General features: G+C 37.1%; 1 protein-coding gene across 1 annotated transcript in view; it reads left to right on the forward strand.

Annotated features, from left to right (window-relative positions):
- Nucleotides 1-18,475, forward strand: part of KCNH4 (potassium voltage-gated channel subfamily H member 4) — a 61,007-nt gene that overhangs the window by 8,170 nt on the left and 34,362 nt on the right. The window contains exons 2-6 of the mRNA XM_087713532.1: nucleotides 3,624-3,857; nucleotides 7,025-7,156; nucleotides 8,024-8,151; nucleotides 15,244-15,487; nucleotides 17,639-17,796. Coding sequence (XP_087569658.1) covers nucleotides 3,624-3,857; nucleotides 7,025-7,156; nucleotides 8,024-8,151; nucleotides 15,244-15,487; nucleotides 17,639-17,796 — 896 coding nt within the window. The remainder of the gene's footprint in view (nucleotides 1-3,623; nucleotides 3,858-7,024; nucleotides 7,157-8,023; nucleotides 8,152-15,243; nucleotides 15,488-17,638; nucleotides 17,797-18,475) is intronic.

Below are 18,475 nucleotides of genomic sequence, written 5' to 3' on the forward strand. Positions count from 1 at the left end.
TGCAGTATGGAAGCCAAATACTAGACTTAGCTACAGATGCAAACTATGTTTTGACAGACACACAGATACACTTTGCCCCTCCCAAGTTAATCCAAGCCCTGACCTGAAGTGACCTCGAGTAAAACTCCAACTGGGTTAGCATAGAATGGGGAGGGAAACCTTTTTGCCCAATGCAGAAGAAAAAAATCACACATCTGAGTTCTGCTCAATTGGGCAGTTCTGCCCATCATTTCAAATAGATCTCTAATCCATTATGGAGGGATGGGGGTGTGCAAAGGCTGAAAATGTGTGTGGAATACACCCTGGCCTTCTTATGAGTGTTCTTTGCCCGCAATTATGATAGTAGCATAGAAGACAGAATACAGGGCTGGATTCTGGTCCTACTTTAGAATTAAAGAAGGACCAGTATAATGGTGGTAGAACAGATCTTTCTATATCAGCATTGCTAACCATTAGAGCGAAATGTGTCTATTCTTGGCTTCTGAAACATTCTCTTTGTCAATCTACAAGATTTTAGTAATGTAATGTGCCTCTGAATTTGTAGCTGTAATTTATTACTATATACTAAATACTAAAATAGTATTTTAAAGACTTTTTTGCAGTGATTTCTGTATTCAAAACTTTATTTCCACCAACCATACTGCAGGCCATGCTGGATGAAAATATTGCAAAAGTCATCAGCTTTCCATTCCCACTTCTGAGGTTTCTTGATATTTTGAATTTGGCAAACCTAGAAGCAATTGCATTTTTATCGATAGTGCAAGAGAGTTTTACACATAATCCAGGGGAGAGTTAATCACATTGACTTCTACAATTTATTAATGAAGCTTTCAATGTACTGATAATCAAGATAGGGCTTTGGGCCCTAATCAGTAGAATGAGCAGGTAGGGTTATAAATGTAGTGGGCTGGTTTACTAATTTTTGAAATAAAAAAACCACACCCAGTTTCATCTTAGGAAGGCCCTTCTCCCCATAACACCATGAATTCCGGAACCTAACACAATTTAACACTACTACAGCATAATTCCAACAAGATTGCAATGCCCTTACCAGGGGCATAAAAAAATTAGATAACAGTTGCCAACATGCACCCTGACTTTTTTTTTCTTTAGTCCTCCATGAATGTGACTCTTTCTTTGTATTGTAACTTACTGTGACTGCATAGCATTTTTAAAATAATACAAATCTGCTGAGACACACACGTTTCCCTAAATAAGTACAGTATATGTGCTGACTTTCAAGGGTTTGCTTGAATGTTTGAACATTCAACCTGAATCTCAGCATTGTGTTTGAAAGTAGGATGGGATAGGGATAGGAGAGAGAAAAAAGACAGGAAAGCCTCATGCACAAATCTTCCCCTTGACTTTGGATGCATATATCCACATGCAAACCAATTCATTTATTATCCCATTTTTTCTTCAAGTGCCTGACAGGGATCAAGTGTAGGTGCATCTCCTCTTATGGCCAGAAGGGACAAGTTCCAGTATGTGATCCTAGCAATCCCTAAATTTTTCAGAAGCAAACTGTACAGTTAGCCATGACATTCAGACACTTACATCAGGGCAGGCCTGGGAGGATGTATCCTTTGAGCTCTCTCTCTCCCTCTCCCTCTCTCCCTCTCCCTCTCCCTCTCCCTCTCTCTCTCTCTCTCTCTCTCTCTCTCTCTCTGTGTGTGTGTGTTTGTGTGTGTGTAAGCACATTTCCTGGGTGTGGATAGGAAGTCACCCTGAAAATAAGAAACAGTCTTTTATGAGGATCCCAGAGAATGATGATCCCTTCTGAAATTGCTATTTCCCCAGAAGGAGAGAATTGCCATAGTTATAGATAGATTCCATATTTGATTATCTATCTCCATGCCACTGGGCTGCCATTAATATCATTAAAAGCCTGCTGCCCTGTTTCACTTTGGTAGAGAAACATGTCTGCTAAACTATCAAAGCATATTATAGCATGCAAGCTGAAATGTACAAGAGTAATAACACCAGTTTCTATCAAGGCCAGTGGCCTTTGCAATAAGTTAAAGCTTTCCCTTGGAGAGAAATTGCACTGGGTGTTGTCTCTGTTCTGGTGACATCACACACCCAAACTCTCGACAATCTTTCCCCGTGGTTCCTTTCTTTGTTAAGGAAGGTGTCAAGATCAGAAGCCCTGAACTGATGGACTCTAGTTTGACAGGCAAAATAACAAAATGTGCTAGACATGACCGCATCTCTATATGCCAAGAGAGGTTTTTCTGTAAAGACGTACAGTGTATAATCTTTATATATTCTGAAGTACTTTGTCAGGGCTAATTTCTATACTATGGCTCCTACAGGCTCCTACATTCTAAACATCTTGGATTAGCAACCTTGTTAATTTCCACAATGTCTTGTTAAAGTGTGACTTTTAGGAAATATCATCTGTCCATCACTGATTATAGTGCCATTTTTCATACAACAGCTATGCCTGACATAGGCAATGTTCTGTGTATTAGTGCAGAGCCTTAACATCATCAAGTAGCAGAGAGACAAAATGTCCAATGTAAACAAAAGAGATTTAGTCAGCTTTCAAAAGCTCTCTAGAGACCAGCAAGCACAGAGGAGATTCTCTAGGCTGGGAGTGCCACTAAGCAGGTGACACCACAAAAACAGGAACCTGAATTCTAATTCTGTGAGAAAGAAAGAAATAGCAGCTGAGACTTTATCCTTCATTCTGGCCTTAAAAATGCAGAACGCAGAATGTTGAAAAAGTTTCTCTAATGAAATGTGGGAAGATGTTGCCACATTATTCATGTAGGTTTCTGATATAGAATTGCAATGAGTTTCAATACTTGGCAAATATTATTTGGACTGTGTTCTCATTGTATTATCCAGGGGGAAAGGAGCTCTGCATCTTTTTAGAAGAACGAAGGTGGGATGAGAACCTGACCTTGTGTGTTGGGGGGGAAAGGATTCTTTAATTATATGCTTGTCAAGGTAGGGCACAATTAAAAATATCAAGGTCATCTGCAGGAGGACAAAAAGTCACAATCCTACTCCAACACAACTGAAGCCTTGCCCCCACATTTTTTAATATATGTGATGCTTATTTTTTTTAAAAGGGATAAAGCTTTAGTGGTCACCCTCTTGATTTCTGTGCCTCTTTCCCATGAAAACCTTTGGCAAAGTTCATTAATTTGCGCTCAGAGATATTTTTCTTCTTTACATACTTTAATGAAATATCTGGTTGGAAGCAGTTCTTAAGATAGCCTTTTCCAATATTGTGACCTCCAGGGTAAGCATTAAGAAAGTTGACTGTATCTGGAGAACACCAGCTCTGGAAGGAGTACCGTAAGTCATTTGGTTCAGTGAACATGGCACACATATATGTCTTTCATCTTCTCTCGTCACACAAATTTTGTAGCTTTTGAAATAATAGCATCAAAAATGACATATTTATGATGAAATGTGAAGTCTTTTTCTAACTAACAGATGGCAGTGGGGTTGGGCAATGGTGTTCCTTAGGTTTCTTCCCATTGGAAGAAAGCATTCCATGAAACAATCTAGAATCGAAATCCCTACTAACACTTGATCTTTCAACTATTTGCAAGTTGACTTATCGGTATTAATTTAGGGCCAAGTTGTTTCTTCTATATCTTCCACAGATAGCAACTTCCTTCTGGCCAACGCGCAAGTACACCGTGGCTTCCCCATTGTGTATTGCTCCGATGGATTCTGTGACCTCACTGGTTTTGCCCGAACAGAAGTCATGCAGAAAAACTGCAGCTGCCGCTTCCTCTGTGGCAGTGAGACCAATGAAGCAGTTCTGCAACGCATTGAAAAAGTGTTGGAAGGAAAGCAGGAATACCAGACAGAAGTCTGCTTCTACAAGAAGAGTGGTGAGTTTTGGAAAGCCCTTTCGGGTAGCTCTCCTGTCTTTCACAATGTGACTCCAGAGGATATGACAACAGTAGGTTTCAGGATGGAACTTGAGGACATCAGGTCAAAGTTTTTTATCTGATAAATCCTACACATTTGCCATGAATTGCAAGGATGCAGAATTCCTTATGTCCTATATGTAAAATAAGAGCCCGGAACATTGTTCTGTATAAATTTTGCAACTGCAGAAACAGTTAGTGGTTACCTAAGTCAGGATCCTCAAAATATTAGCCTTCATATTTTAAAGGGAAAGTTTTTAGTCCGTAAGTCTGCCTTACAGTTCATATACTGTTTTTGCTGGTAACTTGCCAGAAATATTAATATAACAACAAGAACAACAACAAGAACAACAACAAATCCAGTCTGAACATCTGTACAAAGAACAACAACAACAATATAATTGTAGAACTATTGAATGGGAAGGAGGATGGATAGGGAAATGGTTTGTAAACATTGAAGGGCAGAGCAATTTAAAGATGGCTTGCCATAAAAGATGGCTTGTCAAGGAAACTACAGTGCATCCAAAGCAGAACATAGACTGCCAAAATTTGAGGTAGAGATGAGGTTTCCAGATCTTTTTTTTGTCTTCCTTTTTTTGGGAGGGGTGGATTTCTGAATTTAATTCCCTCCCCTTCCCACCAAAACTGCATTAGATCATAAGCCTAAAGTAGATTTGCCTTCAGGAGCTCCATAACCATAACCATTTCTGGAAAATCCCATTAAAGGGCAACTCCCTGACTAATGCTGATGGGAGCTTCCATGTGTGAGTCTGGGAATGCAAGCCAGAAGACAAATCCCTGGTGATGAAGCTCCTCTCTACTGGTATTGGGAGGCTTCTGTAGAACCTAAATCCTTTTAGATGACAGAATTGGAGAGATGCTCTATAAGTGGATTATTTAAATTGAAGAATACACAGTGTCCTGGAGTATAATAGGGCAATGCAGGATGCACAATTAATTGGTTTTCCCCACAACTGTAGGAAGCAAAGTATTACCAGTGGAATGCCAAAACAGTGTTCCAATGTAAACTCAGGATGCCCATATTTTTTAGAGGCAATTTGAGATGATGGGTTTTGTGGCTTCTTAAATGACAAAGCCACTAAGCAGCTTGAGCTTTGCAAACCTCTGAAATGAATTCTCCGTGTGGCTGTTCTTAATCCATCCTGGTGCCAAAAGCAATGATTATTTCACCTCTGTACTATATTTGGAGTTGAAGGATATATGCAAGATCAGCAGGATGCCCCCCTCCAGATGTTTTAACTACAGCTTCCATAATCCATCCATGTCAGTAAAGTGTTGGCTGGGTTTAAAAGGAATTACAGTCCAAAAACATCTGGAAAGGCAGACAGAGATTCAGTTTTATTGGCAGCCATTCTTTTGTAATCTATATTTTATGAGGTCATCAAATGCCTATAAAAAAGACAGCTGAAAGGTTGATTCTCACTAGATTTCTAAGTAGCTACAAGTTTCCAGACACCTAAAACTTCCCCCCTCACACACACACTAATACAAAGTAAAGAAAAGGAAAAAATAAAGCTAAAAATCCAACAAAGGAAAAAAGAAAAATAGAAAAAAGAAAGAAAAAAGAATCAGAGAAATAGTTTCCAATTTTCAGCAGTTGTAAGTAGAATTATAAATTTATTCTCTTCGACAACATATATCTCTTTTTCTATAATTCATTCTGACTAATTATCAATGCCATAAATTATAAGTTCATTTTTATCCAAAATGTTAGCAATAACATTTTATGCAATAGGTTAAACTTTTTCCAGTTAGCAATAAACATAGATATAGTATTGTCTTTTCTCTGTTCAAAGAAGTCAATTTAACCAGCAAGTTCCATCATCTTTACCAACCAAATCTTCCATTGTGCTTAAAGTTGAATCTTTCTATCTTTGTGCATAAAATAATCAAGCTGCAGTTATCATGTACAACAGCAAAATTCCTTGACTTTTTTCCAAAATTTACAATTTTTCTATCAATCCCAAAAGGAAAACCTCTGGTTTCAATTGTATAAAATCCTCTCAATCTAAAATTTTCTAGCTTTTTTTGTCTATCAAACATGAAAAAATGTCTCTTCTTTTCCAACACATTTCCAACATAAATTTGAAATGCTTTTATACATTCTAGACAATTTCACTGGTGACATAGACCAGTGGTACATCATTTTATGTAAGCTTTCTTTAAGATAATACAGTGTATTTGTATATTATAACCAAACATTGTAGCCCATTTTATTATATATTCTTCCACTTGTTCTTCTGTTTCAAATTTTAGCAATTACATATTCATCATATTTACACTATTCTATTTCAAACAGTCTTACAGTGTTCAAGTCTATGAATTCTTTCATCTACTTTAATTCTTTCTAATAATTGTAAATAACTGAGCCATATACCTCTATATACCTCTACCACCAGCTCTTCTCATGCACCTATGTTTTAACCTTCCTTTTAAAAAATCATTAATAAAAATGACATACATATAGATGTTTTAAAAAGACCTGACCATTGTCCTAATACAGGAATAAAATGAAAATGATTTATCATTATCGTTGTTGTTATGTCTGTTTATCTATTGGATTAACTTTCCAGTGTTTGAAATAAGATCAAGTTGCAACTACAATATTTTTTTTAATTTAGGAAAAATATATGAATACGGATGCCCATCTTATATATTAAAGATAGCTCTGAATGATCCCAATTCAAAGCAATCTTTAGTATATAAGATGGGCATTCATATCATCATATAAGTTCACAAAACAAAAACAAATTAGAAACAACCCAACATGTGGAAGAAAAGTTAAGGTCCTATTACTGTAGTGCAATTTCACAAACAAATTTGTATTGGATTCCCTTAACCTCCTGGCTTTACTGCCTGAAGCAACAGTCAAATCTTAATTGCTTCCTGGAAGTCAAAGAGGATTCAGGTTTCTGAATTGAGGGAGAATTCCTGTTCTATAGGGCAGGCACCGTAACAGAGAAGGCGTGCTTCCTCAACCCTGCAAGATGATACAATTGGTCAGAGGAGACGTGGAGCAGCCCACCCGGTCAGAATTGGTGGACTGTACAAAACCCTTAAAGACCTTGTGTGAGATAAGTTTTTTTTCCTTTCCCTCTTTGGTTTAGGAATAGCCTTTTGGTGCCTGCTGGACATTGTCCCTATCAAGAATGAGAAAAGTGAAGTGGTCCTTTTCCTCTTCTCCTTCAAAGATATTAGCAAGAATCGTGGGAAGAATCATCTCAATGAAAAAAAGGAAGGTAAGGATGTTTGGAGACAAAACAACAATCTTAAGGAGAGGGGACTGAATTAATATGCAATGAAATAACCAGCCTGTTTTCAGTTCATGTAACCTTTGCAAACCTTTGCTAGTAAATCCTTTAATTTGATTTCCCTGTTATTTTGCAGCTAAAGAAAAAGGCATGAAACTGCTGTCAAGTGCTTCATTAAAATACACATTTCTAAAAATGTTCTCAAAGACTGTAATTCTTAAGTGTTCTGAACTATGTGCATCTCACCAGTGAAAGCAATAGTGAAAATTCTAGATTCAAACTATATTTTTGATTGGCTAATCAGAAGAACAATTTGGAAGGCTAGGTTAACTGGTTTTTTTAAAACTGAAACTCCATTAGAATATGCCAGCCAAGGAAATGTTTGATTAGATTAAATCAAAGAAGTCCCTATATCAGAGGAAGACGTAAAGCCATCAGTAATCAGCATACAGGTCCTTAACAACAAGAGTGCATTAACCAAAATAGTTTCAAGGAAGATACCTATTTTCAATAGTACATTGTGTTTAATAGACATACATACAGTTGTCACATTTATTTTATTTTTGCATTTAGAATTCCACTAGGAAAAACATAGTAATTAGCTCATATGTAACATGTATGTAATACATAAAATTAATGTTCCTTCTCAAATTTATTGATGGAAATTCTCAGTGATAGGAAGAGCTGGCCAGGAGATACAAGACAGAGAGATAAAGTTCTGAAATCAGCATTTCAGAATGAGGTAGTAAGATCAATGGTACCTCTAATTGAAAAAAGGAAGCAAGTTAGAATGGTTATGCTCTTCCTGTTTGATAATTGGTACCATGATTCTAGTCTTACTCTCTTTTTTTCCAGAAAAGCCTCAATGCAAGAAGACAAGGAGCTCTCATTTGTGGGTGGCCAGGAAACAAGGGCGAACTGCTTTGAACCATCTCACCAGGCAGTTCAACAAGAAGGAAAGGACAGAGATGAAGATAAACAGTGTAAAGTTATCACCTACTTTCTTACCCCTCATTTTTGGGCAAGGGACAAATTAAGGTTTCCTTGGTCCAAGCTTTTTCAACTAACCATGATGATAGTCATATAGTTTTTCCATTAGCACATTCAAAAATCATCTCTTTTTGTGGACTTTGTGGTTCATCTGTTTAGTGCCCAATGACACTAGGAAATTCTAGGATAGTGCAGTGTCTATGGAGCAGTGAGTATCAAAAATCTGCAATAAGGCATGTTTGGCATTGCAACCCAAACCCCACCACTTTTCTGAATGCTCTGAATGTACAAAGGGGCAGGACTTTGATCACAACATAGCCCTTGCCATCTTGCAGTTTTTGATGCCCATGAGAGTATAGCTTGCAGTCTCTATTATATGTTAGCACTATAGATCATCTGACACAGAGGATATTTTGATGGGGAGAGCAATTCTCTTTAAAGGCTTAACAGCTTTTAATGTAGGGCCATTCCCATACGATCTCTGAGCAGAAACTCAATCCCCCAAATAGATATGAATTGGGAGATATAAATTAGGGTAACCACAAGGCCTGTGTGTGGTTAATAGCAGTTTGACTCACTTTAAAAAAGTGCTTTAACTTCTGCTAAAGCTCACCTTTTAGCTGCAACCTGTACAGGTAAAGCAATTCATTTTGAAGGGAAACAATCTTTGTCAGTATTAAAGGGAACTTCACAGGGGTTCCCCTTAAAAGGCAGTGCTGAAAAGTCATTTCATGGCACCAAAGCAAGATGGATTTTCCTAGCCAACTAGGATCACATGTTGTATAGAAGTGATGGATTGGTGTAGTCTTCTCAAGCCACACATCCTACAGATATGCTATATTATAACTCCCATAACACCCCTAAGTTAAATCACCCGCTATTTCAGTTGCAGTTGTCTGTGTTTGTATGTGTGTGCAGGCTGAAAGAGAAGAATAAGTGATATTTTGGTATAGTTGTACCCCATACCATATATTCCATGTTACATTGAGATGAAATAAAATAGCATGAGTTCAGCACTATTTGTTCCAGAGTCTTCTGCAAATTGCAAAGTCAACATTTTCAGCTTCCTTTCTACAGCTCTTCTTTCTTGTTTTCAGTGGAGCTTGTTTTGTAGAACGGAGGTCTTGTCCTAAACTGCATACAGATAAATGCTGTCTGGCAATGCAATTGAAGTGCAGCCAGATACATCTGGATGTTATGGGATAGATTCTGATAGCTGTTAGAAAACCATCCTGTGCACCTAACAACCCAGATTTTTGCTTTTCTCATTTCCTACTCAGAGGGCCTTGACAGCTGCTCTCTCCTGATCTAAGACCAGGGCAGATTAAAAGGCTTTGATCTATTTGAGGGAAGTGGTTGGATGTTGGGGAGGGAGGAGAGTTAGTTGAAGAACTGCCTAAGCAGCTGTGCAGGCCGGCTATCTATTCCAGCTACAAGCTGGGTAACTCCCTTCTCTGCCATGAGAAAATCTGTATTTACTTATACTAAGCTGATAATGGTGGCCAACCTTTGCTCCTGATCCTCATCCACAGTGAGGGCATATGCACATGTGTGCACAGGCTGAAGAGTTTTGGAAGAGAATTTTTACAAAGAAAGTGGCCCCCAAAGTATTATAGTGGCAGTAGAAAAAGTAGGAGAACAACATCCTGTTTCCTTCTGCTTTTCATAAATGTGGCATGTTTAGATGCTTGCTGTAATGTGAGATGATTGGTAGCTATACAAAAACAAAGTAGCCAGATATTATTATTATTATTATTATTATTATTATTATTATTAGTAGTAGTAGTAGTAGTAGTAGTATTAGTATTAGTATTAGTATTAGTATTAGTATTATTAGTATTATTGAAGTTTTTCATGCCTTCCTTCCTTTTTCCCCATCCTTGTTTTCCTTCTCATCATAGATGAGTGATGGCCAGTAATCAGATCTTGATGAATAGCCCGTAAAATAACCTGCAATTATATTATTTCAAACTCATATAGCCAGCTACATTTTTTTTCCTTTTTAAATATTTATCACAAAAGACTGAGAAAGTAAGAGAAACAGATGGAAGGGACAAAATGTGTAAGAGAGAAAAATATTACATATGCAGTTTGAAATATTTAAATTTTCCAGAATGCTTTCAGGTTATCATTTCCTTAGTTCATTTTGTAAGAAGGGAGTTCTCTGGTGGCTTAAGACACTTTATAATGTTTGACTTTATTTACATATATACAAGCTGAACAATGAAGAGACAGATAACATACTCTCGTTGTGTAAGAAATATATTGCCTCCACCAAATATCCTAGAGAGGAAGCAGCTAGATATACTTAGAAGGTTTAGATTTTCAGAGTAAAATGTTACTTGTAATTATCAACCTCTTTCTAGTCTTTTATTTCTTTATAGCAGATACTCGCCCATCTCTTTCTAGCAAGGTATGGGCAAATATATTTCATTTTCTATAAATGGCTCCTTCAATTTAAAAAAGGAACTATGTTCTAAACATTCTGGACCATTTACCTGTGAGTTCCTTGAATAATAGAGGAATATTGGCATGTTAGGCCATTGTTAAGGAATCTTATGCATTTATATTAGTATTAATATTCCAAGTCTTAAGAAAAAATCAGATTCGTTGACAACAGTGCTTAAATTCAGGAGCTGGATCTTAATTCCTTTTTCAGTTCCCTTTAGAATTAAATGTAACTTTTTCGGTTGATTGCACAGAAAGTTAAACAGATCTGCTTTGATGTGGATTCTCAGTCATTATTTTTAATTGGGATGTCTAAATCAACTGCTTTGAATGTCTTATTTTTGAAACAAGACAACAGAGTGCAGTGTATTCTTAACACTTTTTAAACATCTTCTGCAATGTTGCTTATAAAGAGCACCTGTTTATCGGAATAGCTTGGTTTGGGAGGTTTCATTCTCAAGGTCTTACTAACCAGCATGAAAGGCGTCACAAAGCACTCTTATAGATAAAATAGTAGCCAGGAGGGAAAACTATGTGATGTCCCCTTCCTTTGATGTCCTAAGCATATGGTTATTTTGCTAAATGGTTAATTCAGGACTAAAGTCTTGAGTCTTTTCAGTGGAAGTGAAGGGAGATAGTAGACCAGATAAATTGGATTCCATCTATCCTGAAACCTTTTTCCTCTGATCCAATGAGCTGTCATGTAACTGCTTGAGCAATAAGAGGTCACAGATGATTTAGCAAGATGTGTGTGTGTGTGCATGTGTGTGTGTGTGTGTGTGTGTGTATCCTTAAGTCTTGGCATTATAAGTCTTGACATATCCCGCCTAAATGAACCAAGGATGATGGACCCATTTCTGTTTTGTGTAACCAATACCAAAGTTAGAAAACTTGGCATGAATGTATCAGATTGTACATCTATTGTTTACCAATTAATAATTCAAAATGTAAAGTTTTCCAGTTTAACATTTTTATTAGCTTATAAGATAAAATACAAAAGTAAATAGGAAGACACAGTAGGAGGGGGAGAGTGAGGAGAAATGGGAAAAAGAAAAGAAGAAATATTGACTCATTGAAGCATCAAACCACAACGTTTTGTTTTTCCATAATAATATAAACTAGCCATTTCTATAAAAAAACATATCAATCTAATCAGTAAAATCCAAAATCAAAGTTTCATTTTTTTCCACTTCAAGCACAAAGTTCAGAAGCGGTCTCCATGTGGAAACAAAGGTACTTATATTCTTTCTTTTAACCCAATGGTCAATTTAGCCATTTCTGCCAACTCCATCAGCTTCTGTACCATTCGTCCATAGTGGGAATTGAAGTGTCCTTCCATTTTTGTGCGTATAATAGTCTTGCTACTGTCAACATATATCAAAGATCAAAGTTCCAAATTTTTTCTTTGACTTTTTCCATTAAACCCAAAAGAAAGGTTTCTGGTTTCATTTTTATTTTTGGTTTAAGAATTTTCTGTATAAAACTTACTCCAAAATTTCTTTGCTTTTTCACATGTCCACCTTAAATGGTAAAAAGTTCCTTCTTTACTTTTACACTTCCAACATTCATTTGAAATGCCTTTTGTATGTTCTGGATAACTTATCTGGTGTTAAATACCAGCAATACATTATCTTATAAAAATTTTCTTTTTAATTATAGTTTAGGGTACATTTTAAACCTTTCATCCTCATATTTTCCCATTGTTCAAGCATCACATTATATCCAAAATTCCTTGCCCACTGAATCATGCAATGTTTTTCATGTTCCCTTTCCAAATTCAATTTCAATAACATTTAATAAATCTGCTCATCACTACCACACAGTAAGATTTCCAATTCATTTTTAGCAAAATCAAACCCACAATTCTTTATCTGATTTAAATCGTTCTTTCAGTTGTTGATATGTAAACCACTGGCAAAAATAATATTTACATGATGTCTATAGTTTTCTTCAAGGCAGGCAATAGGGTGACACTCCATCACTCATACTTAAATGTTGATTTGGTGGAACAACTTGACTTTCTTAAGATAAAATTCCCATTGCTTTCATGATTTATTTCTGAGAGCTGGTCTTTTTCATCCACCACCGAAGCACAGGCAAACACACATAGCCAGGGTTAAAGTCATAGCCAGTTGTTGGCTTATTTGAACAACAATGTCATCTGAGAGATGCATAGGAGGGGAAGGAGACTTCATGTGATTTGCTTAGATATATGTCTACCAGTTCTTCTAGGAGCATCTACATCATGCTCCTATTGGATGAAGACCTCAGGTGGCTCATCTAGATTCTGTTAGTTTATGAACCACCTAGGTTGCAATAGAATTCAGCCACTACCACTCTTGTTTTTGCACTTGTCCAATGTTGATGTTCCTTGTCTTACTCACTAATTCATCTAAGCCAGAAAGCATGTGCTGTCTCTGAGGCTGCACATCATAGACACCACATCCAGCACAGTTGGAATGCTCTGATCAGTGGACCATAGAAGAGAAACTGCTCTAATTGTTTCATGCTATTGCCTGTTTGCCTGGAAAGTAAGAGAGTTTTTTTTCCTAATTGCTATGGGGAAGTTGGAAGTGTATTTGCATGTATTTGCACATATGCATACTGTGAGTATATTTGCCTGTAAAAAAAAAGCATGTAGATGCAAAGTTGTGTGCAGGTGTGAGAACTGCTGTGCTTCAAACATAGATGTTGGCAGTGCTCAGAGCTGTACAAAGATTGCCAGTAAGATGTTAGTGTAACTTGTTTTGCTGAGGTTGTGTGTTCTCTCTGTTCATGCTCTTGTGCCCAGCTGACATTTAGCTTTAGGATGTCCTTAACAGATTAAATGAATTCTTATTTTAAAAACTTATGAAAAATCTACATCAGCAGAATATTGGAGCTTATTCAGAATGCATATATTGTAGTGACCTATGTTCATCAAATGTAGTAATTTTTGAATAATATCTCAGTGCTTGTTTGGACTCAATTTTTCCACTTCCATGGCTGTGATGGGAGGTACTAACTACTTGCTAATAGAAAAAAATATGAAATAAATAGTTCCTTGTCCTATATGTCCTATATGTTAGATCTATGAATTCAGAACAAGAATGAAGTGTCATTTCAGTTAGAGCTGCCTGGGATTTTTATCTATTTTGTTTCCTAGTAGTGACTTTTGTCAGTCTTTCAACATGGACTGCTAACCCAATTAGAATGAAAAATGAGGAAACAAGGAACTAATGTCAAGGGCTTTCCTGACATGCTCAAAATGTTTTCAATTTTGTTCTGATGACACAGGGAACATTTTAATAATTTCAAGTTTCATTTTATCTTCTGAGTTGTGTGCATACTTAGTTTTTGAATTTTATTGTTTTTCACTTTAGCAGCTTTTACATGGAAGGAATTTACTATGTATAAATTAATAATATGACTCATGAATGTCCATCGGTAATTGTAAGCCTATTGAGTTACAAATACTCAGGTCACAATAAAAGGAAGAGAGTTCTGAGATTTTGGAAGGAATCCTTCAAACGTGGTTTGATAGTTTTCATAGTAAATGCCATTTTTTCTCTTTGAATACCATGTTAATAATAAAAGAGATGGTAACAAGACAAAGAAATATATATATCTAAGACAAAAACTAAAATTACCATATTTTTCAGAGTGTGACACTTTTTCCCCCTAAAAGAGGGTGAAAATTTGGGTGCATCTTATACACTGAATGTAGCGCTACCCACCCTTGGCCTCTGCCTCCCAGCAATTTGCCTCTGCAGGCCCCATTTTCCACCCATTCCGCCCCTCGATGCCCAGAATGGGCAGAAAATGGCACGGAGGCAGAAAACAGGGGTTGCAGAGGCTGAAAATGGGATGCAGTGGCTAAAATGGGGGACATGGAGGCTGTAATAGACTATGGCAATCCCTGCAGCCTGAAACAGCTGATTGTTGGGAGGCCAATCCAACCCACAATCAGCTGCTTGTGTTAATCAGGTTGTGCTGAAATGGAAATTGCAACGGGCTGTTTGCTGTTTGCTGTTTGCTGCAAGGAGGCAAATTGCTGGGAGGCAAAGGCAGAGGCAGATTTCCCCCCCCTTGTTTTCCTCCCCAAAAGCTAGGTGCTTCTTCTATTTCAGAGCATCTTATACTCCAAAAAATGGTATTTCATTTAAATTATATTACATAAAATTCACAAAAGAAAATAGGATTGTATTCTATGCACCACATCACTTTGACTTTTTCATACAATAGAAATTATAGTTTGGTATGCTTCTGCAGGGACTCTGGCTGTTGCTCCTAAGCTTTCTAAAAACTATGTTTAGGAATGCTGATGCTGAAGACTGAGGCTGAAGACTAGACATCTCCATTCTACAATGTGTGTAGGGAGTCCTTCTATTTTTTATCCTGTCCTTCTATTCCTCCTCTTCTCTCTCCTATTTTGCCTCTCACATAAAACCTTATCAAGCAGAGTTGGCCCCAGCCACTCCAGAGAATGACAGTATTACACAATGCCATTCCTGGGGCTATTTTTCAGCAGGGTTAGGGAAAAAAATGCTGATTTCAGCCTAGTGCTTATTGTAAGACCGCCAGGAGGCTTCTCAGGAGCTGAGAAACTATGATGATGTTGGTATCTGAAATTGCATTTCCTCTCTTCTCCTCTTCAGGATGTCTTTGAAAACAAGCCCTCAGTGCCAGAGTACAAAGTGGCCTATGTACAGAAGTCGCGCTTCATCCTTCTTCACTACAGCATCTTTAAAGCCCTGTGGGATTGGCTCATCCTCCTGGCTACTTTCTATGTGGCAGTAACTGTTCCCTACAATGTCTGCTTCACTGACGCTGAAGACAGCTTGACAGCTGCCCGCAGCACCATCGTCAGTGACATTGTAGTCGAGATGCTTTTCATTGTTGGTAAGGCTGGGTTGGAGGAAAGTCAAATGTATATTTACAATGGTATGAAAAGGACACACCTGGGCAGGCAATGTTCCTAGAGCAGAGATCAAATCATGTGGTTCTTGAACATTATTTAACCTCAACCACATTGAAATGTAGGGGTCAACTGCCAGAATTCTCAAAACCTGCTGGCTATGGGAATTCTGGACATTGAAGACTTAATTTTGCTTAATATTGCTGAGTTATAGAAACATTGTTCTACAATAAGGAACTGTCAGCTCTCAGCAGTGGACCACAACAAGCTTTTTGAGGTATGTCAAAGGCTACTTTTCAAAAGCAGATAGAGCCAGAATCTATTTTGGAAAGAGAATGTAAATGTTTGAATGGATGCCCTAAGCATTTAAGACAATTAAGTTGCCTCTAATTATGTTACCTATCAAACCCGAAGAATAAAAAAAGGTGCCAGATTTTTCATCCTCTGTATAAGTTTTTTTTCTCCAGACACAAGATGGCTAAGACGCTGAGCTTGTCGCTCAGAAAGGTTGGCAGTAGAATTCCTAGTATAGGTCTACTACATGAGCAGGGGGTTGAACTAAATGACCTTCAAGGTGTTTTCCAACTGTTACAGTTAAACTTCATTTTGAACCAAAGCCATACTTTTTGATCACCCTGCACCTTCAGTGTAGAATATAATAGAAAAAACCAAATTGGTAATTGAATAATTATTACCTTTTTTAATAACAATAGTTAGATCATTAAATTATGCAGTGTTCTCTGATCAGAACAATACTGTTATTAACACATGTTACGTGTCTAGCTATTCACTTATTACAGCCTTGCACTGGCCCTAAACCTGCATTGTAATGGAATATATTATCAATTAAGGTGAATATTTGTAGCTCAGGGTTGAAATGAGGGATCCTTGGTGTTCTCTGAGCTTTCTTGTTTTCTCCCAGATGTTTCATTATCCTTAACTAGGTAACATCATCAGTGCTAGTAAGGCATGTTGTCTTATGTCAGTTTATTTTCTGGTGTCTTGTCTATCTGTGTGGGTGGGGGCAGATATTGAGATATTGTTTGGAGTCTTTTTCTCTAGCCATCTAAAGCCCTAAAAGACATCTTAAGCAATCCAAAAGACCCAGCAACCCCAGAAAAAAAACAAAAAACCAGGAGGCATCTAAAATATAAGAACAGCAACAACCACTATGTAGGACAAACAGACAGAAGACTGACAGAATGCATCCATGAACACCAACTGGCAATCACAAGACATTCTTTAATTTCACAACATATAAACAGATTTAACCATAGTTTCAATTGGGAAAATGTGACAATCCTAGGCCAAATCCAAAAATGCCAGGGAATTTTGAGAAACCTGGCACTCTGACAAATCAGCCATTAATAGACACGTAGACATTAACAACATCTGCAGACTATGCAAAAGAGACAACCAGCCAACTGAAAAAAAAGAAAAGAAAAAGCTCCTCTCCACTGGTAATCAGCATTCAGATCAGCATAGATTAACTCCAAGGTCAACATCAGACCATCAATTAAGTAAGCAATATCTCAATACTTGCCCCAATCCACACAGACATGTCACAAGAACATAAACTGACACCAGACAGCAGTCCTTACTAGCACTGGTGATTTACCTAGTTAAGGATAATGAAATGTCTGCAAGAAAACAAGCTAGCTCAAAGAGCACCAAGGAATATATTATGTTTGACCATTGAATAATGCTTTCAAGTATTATCCCAAACAGCCAGGATTTCTCCATATAATATATAGTAGGTATTGGACTTAATGAGGTTTTTCTGATAGAGAATCTTCAGACTATCAAATTTCTCCATGTTTTCAGTAATCCCTATTGAATTGAATTCTAATATTCCAAAGATATATAGCTGTGATTCCTACAAACTGAAGCATAAACTCCAATTTCTACAGTTTATGAGTTTCCTACACCAAGCTGGGCAATATGGTAGAACATCCATTTGTTCCTGGGCAAAAATGCAACTGGTATAAAGAGCTACCCACAAAGCACTTTGTGGTATGGAATCCTACTCAGCCCCGTGTACTCCTATCCTGCATATCAAATGTTCCTGTAAAACATGATGTCATGGAGAATTGGTATTGGCAAATGTGTAAGTGCCCCCTTTTCTTTTTTGACAGATATTGTTTTGAACTTTCGGACCACGTATGTTAGTGAATCAGGCCAGGTGGTTTATAATACACGTTCAATTTGCCTCCACTATGTGGCAACATGGTTCTTCGTGGACTTAATTGCAGCCTTGCCGTTTGACCTCCTCTATGCCTTCAATGTTCCAGTGGTGAGTGATGCTTTATCTTCTCCTGGCAATGAGAAAAAGCACTCCATAAGAAATGCCACAGCCAAATGGGGAATTTCCAGAAAGAGAAGCCCATTCAGAGGCACCGGCTTTTAAGCCACTTGCAGATGCTTTATAATAGTACAAGGTCAAAGATGTTATTTCTGTGAAGTGGCCTACACATGATAAGGTGCCAAGATAATGGTAAATGCCAATATCTTCTCTGCTTTCCTTAATACATAAAGGAGGGTGGATCAATATCTAGGAAGACTTTTTTAATGTTTTATATTTTTATTAAAGTTTGTTATGAGATAAAATGTAAATAACAAAATCAGGAAAGATAAAGAAGAAAGAAGAGAGGGGCAAAGAAAAAGAAAGAATGTCCAACTTTTTTCAGTGGAGTAAAATACAAAAAAAATGTTACAGCCTTAGCCTTTTGTTTTACATTTCTAACTATTTCAACCCATTTCTATAACAAAGTCAATCTAGTCATCATAACCTAAAATTAAAGTTTCATTTTTTTTCCAATTTCAAACACAAAGTCCAGAGGTGGTTTTTCACTAGGAACAAAATTAGGTGGATTCCTCTCTTTAATTTAAATAGTCAATTTTGGCATCTTCACCAACTCCATCACCTTTACCATCCATTCTTTTAATGTTTGAATTAATGTGTCTAATATCTA

Source organism: Thamnophis sirtalis, unplaced genomic scaffold (genome assembly GCF_051295495.1).
Source record: "Thamnophis sirtalis isolate CommonGarterSnake01/CBP01778 unplaced genomic scaffold, rThaSir2_p1.2 scaffold_4, whole genome shotgun sequence".
Taxonomy (NCBI): domain Eukaryota; kingdom Metazoa; phylum Chordata; class Lepidosauria; order Squamata; family Natricidae; genus Thamnophis; species Thamnophis sirtalis.